Genomic DNA, 2,839 nt, shown 5'->3' on the forward strand with positions numbered 1-2,839 from the left:
TTATACAAGAGTGGCTGATAGCATTAACGTTTCGATTTCTGCAATTATAATTCTGTTTCGAGCACGTAGTATTTCATATAAATACCCTGTATGAATTTATTCAAGTTCTGCTTTTCCAATCATTTTGTTGACAATATCTGTTAACTTATTTATCTGATCCTGTGTTTTAGAGTTAATTGAAATCTGCTGGTTAACCCTTTCAGTGTCAAGAAAAATTTGTGTCGGAATAAAAACCTAAAATTTAGAAAGTTTAGAAAAAATAGTAATTTTCATTTTAACCTTCCGCCAGGTTCGTTTCCGAATGTCGAATATATTAGACATCGGCCCTCAGAGACACCAAAAACACGTGCTATTTTATATTAACATAACTCTGACGATTTATTTTTATTTCGATAAAAGTTAATTCAGAATTTTACAAAAATAAAATTAAATATATATTCCATTAATTTTATGAAGAATAAAATGAAACTAGTGTTTTTGTTTAAATATTTTGTTAAAAAAAACTAAAATTAATCCATTATAAAATAAAAATGTATGTATCTGTGCATCTATTTCTTTGAATGAAATGTTTCAAAACAATTGGAATTTCGTTTTACACAAAGATATACATTGCATTTTTTGCAAATAATGAACGAACTCTTTTTACAACCATTTGCCTTGCAACGTCCAGCGCTTTTAGCTTGTACAAAGCATGGTATATGAAGCTTCTGATCCAAGCGAACTTCTTGCGGTGGTTGTCTTTGAAATGTCTTATTCTTTTTTGGAGGCGGTGAACTCACACTGCCATCTAAGGATGAATCTGCTGTAGTATTATCTCTACCACTTGGTGGTTTTGGTGTCCTTCCTCGTCTTCGTGTCGTATTTGTGGTTGGATTATAATCTTGTTGAGCGCCGACTAAAGTGCGGGCAACCTGAATTCGGCAATTCATTGAATCTAAAATTTTATTTTTTTGAATATTATTTGCCAAGCAGTCTCGGCTATATTCCATCCATGCGGCAGTTAAAGCCAAATCAACAAAATGCATTATGACTCTTAGTGTCCATTTGACAGAACGAATATTTATTCTATAGTATTGTATCATTTGATCCAATAAATCTACGCCTCCCATACTTTCATTGTACATCCGCACAACTTCGGGGCGATCGATGACTACAAAACCATTTTTATTCTTATCCCACCGCTTGACTTTGTCTTGTTTGGCTATTCCAACAAAATTTGAGCCTAGATTTACCGTTCTGTTGTCAAACCAGAGAGTGACAATAACATTCCTATCTGCACTTATACATTCAGCGGATGACCCTCGCCCTTTTTGTTTCATTTCTTTTTCAACCGGCAGGCGAGGATTGGCGAATCTATTCACTCTTATTGTACCAGCAGCATTAATTTTGTTCTGTTTCAACATTTCAAATAATTGGTATGAGGGGAAATAGTTATCGAAAAAAAGTTTATGCCCAATTTCATTTTTTGGAATACGCTGTGTTAAATGAAGTACTATTGTTGAACCGAATCCCACAGTTTTCACCATGTTTTGTGTTGTTTATTGGTGTTGTTGAACCTTGGTAAACAAGAAAATCATAAGGCATTCCGCTTTTACCACACAAAAAGAAAACTTTTATGCCCCACGGGCACGGCTTTCCCTTTATGTATTGCTTAGCAACGAATTTTCCTTTAAAAGGAATGATTTGCTCGTCGATGCATAGATTTTCTTCCAGTGGTAGTTCTAATAAATGTTTTCGAACTAATTCAATGATCGGTGAAACTTTAAAAAGCCGATCTTTGCACCCCGGATTCCTTCTGTTTACATCCACAAGATGTAAATTATTTCGAATGGTGAAGAATCGTCTTCGCGTCATTTTTTCGGTAAAAAAAAGTTATTCCAAATGCTGATTCGTAAAACATTGCTACTCTAGGAAACTTTAGAATGCTCATCATAAGATGATGTCCAAAAACAATGCGTAGTTCATCTACAGAGCATGGTTTGAATTTGAATTCAATGATCGGTGAAACTTTAAAAAGCCGATCTTTGCACCCCGGATTCCTTCTGTTTACATCCACAAGATGTAAATTATTTCGAATGGCGAAGCGTCATTTTTTCGGTAAAAAAAAGTTATTCCAAATGCTGATTCGTAAAACATTGCTACTCTAGGAAACTTTAGAATGCTCATCATAAGACGATGTCCAAAAACAATGCGTAGCTCATCTACAGAGCATGGTTTGAATGACATCTGTCCCGTGCTATGTGCATACATATTTGTATAATAGACCGCATTGGAGAAGAATTCGTCGGTTAAATATTTATTGAAATATGAAAACGACGTCCCAATTTCAATAGAGCTTGTAGTTTCTGACACTGACACGAATGGAATGTCCTCACCATCTTCGGACTTTCGAACTGTACGCCAAGTTATTTTATTTTTTGGAGTATACGCTTGGGGACTCTCTGAAATTGTTTCATTTTTATCAATATATTCATCAGAGACAGCTTCACGTTCAACAGGCAAAATGTCCTTTGATCGGACTTGTGGCACATCAAATAACACCTCATCATCATCTTCGATTACATCATCAACATCAGAATCTGCTTCAAGCATAGTCATTATGTCATCGTCAGTTACATATGTCATATTCTAAGGGAATCAAAAGAAAAATACTAGAGTCTGCAAGTAAACGTACGATCACTATAATAAAAACAAAACAACCTTCGAAGGCCGATGTCGATTATATTTGACAATGCAAAAAATCTCTTAAAAAGCAACTTTAAACTGTTTTGGTTTTTATGTTTTTATTATACGGCTTCTTTACACTTGTAACAATACTCAAAATTTTTTTCGATATTAT

General features: G+C 34.4%; 1 protein-coding gene across 1 annotated transcript; it reads right to left on the reverse strand.

Moving 5' to 3' along the window:
* Nucleotides 1-646: 646 nt before the first annotated feature.
* Nucleotides 647-2,598, reverse strand: LOC133333661 (uncharacterized; the record flags this gene model as incomplete). The annotated part of the gene is made up of 2 exons (XM_061541954.1): nucleotides 2,482-2,598; nucleotides 647-1,391 (listed from the first exon to the last, which is right to left on the reverse strand). Coding segments are annotated over exons 1-2 (862 nt in total), but the record flags the coding sequence as incomplete, so codon positions are not given.
* Nucleotides 2,599-2,839: the final 241 nt, after the last annotated feature.

This window comes from Musca vetustissima, unplaced genomic scaffold, assembly GCF_032173495.1.
Source record: "Musca vetustissima isolate MV318-11 ecotype Yass unplaced genomic scaffold, APGP_CSIRO_Mvet_v1 utg1077387, whole genome shotgun sequence".
Lineage (NCBI taxonomy): Eukaryota > Metazoa > Arthropoda > Insecta > Diptera > Muscidae > Musca > Musca vetustissima.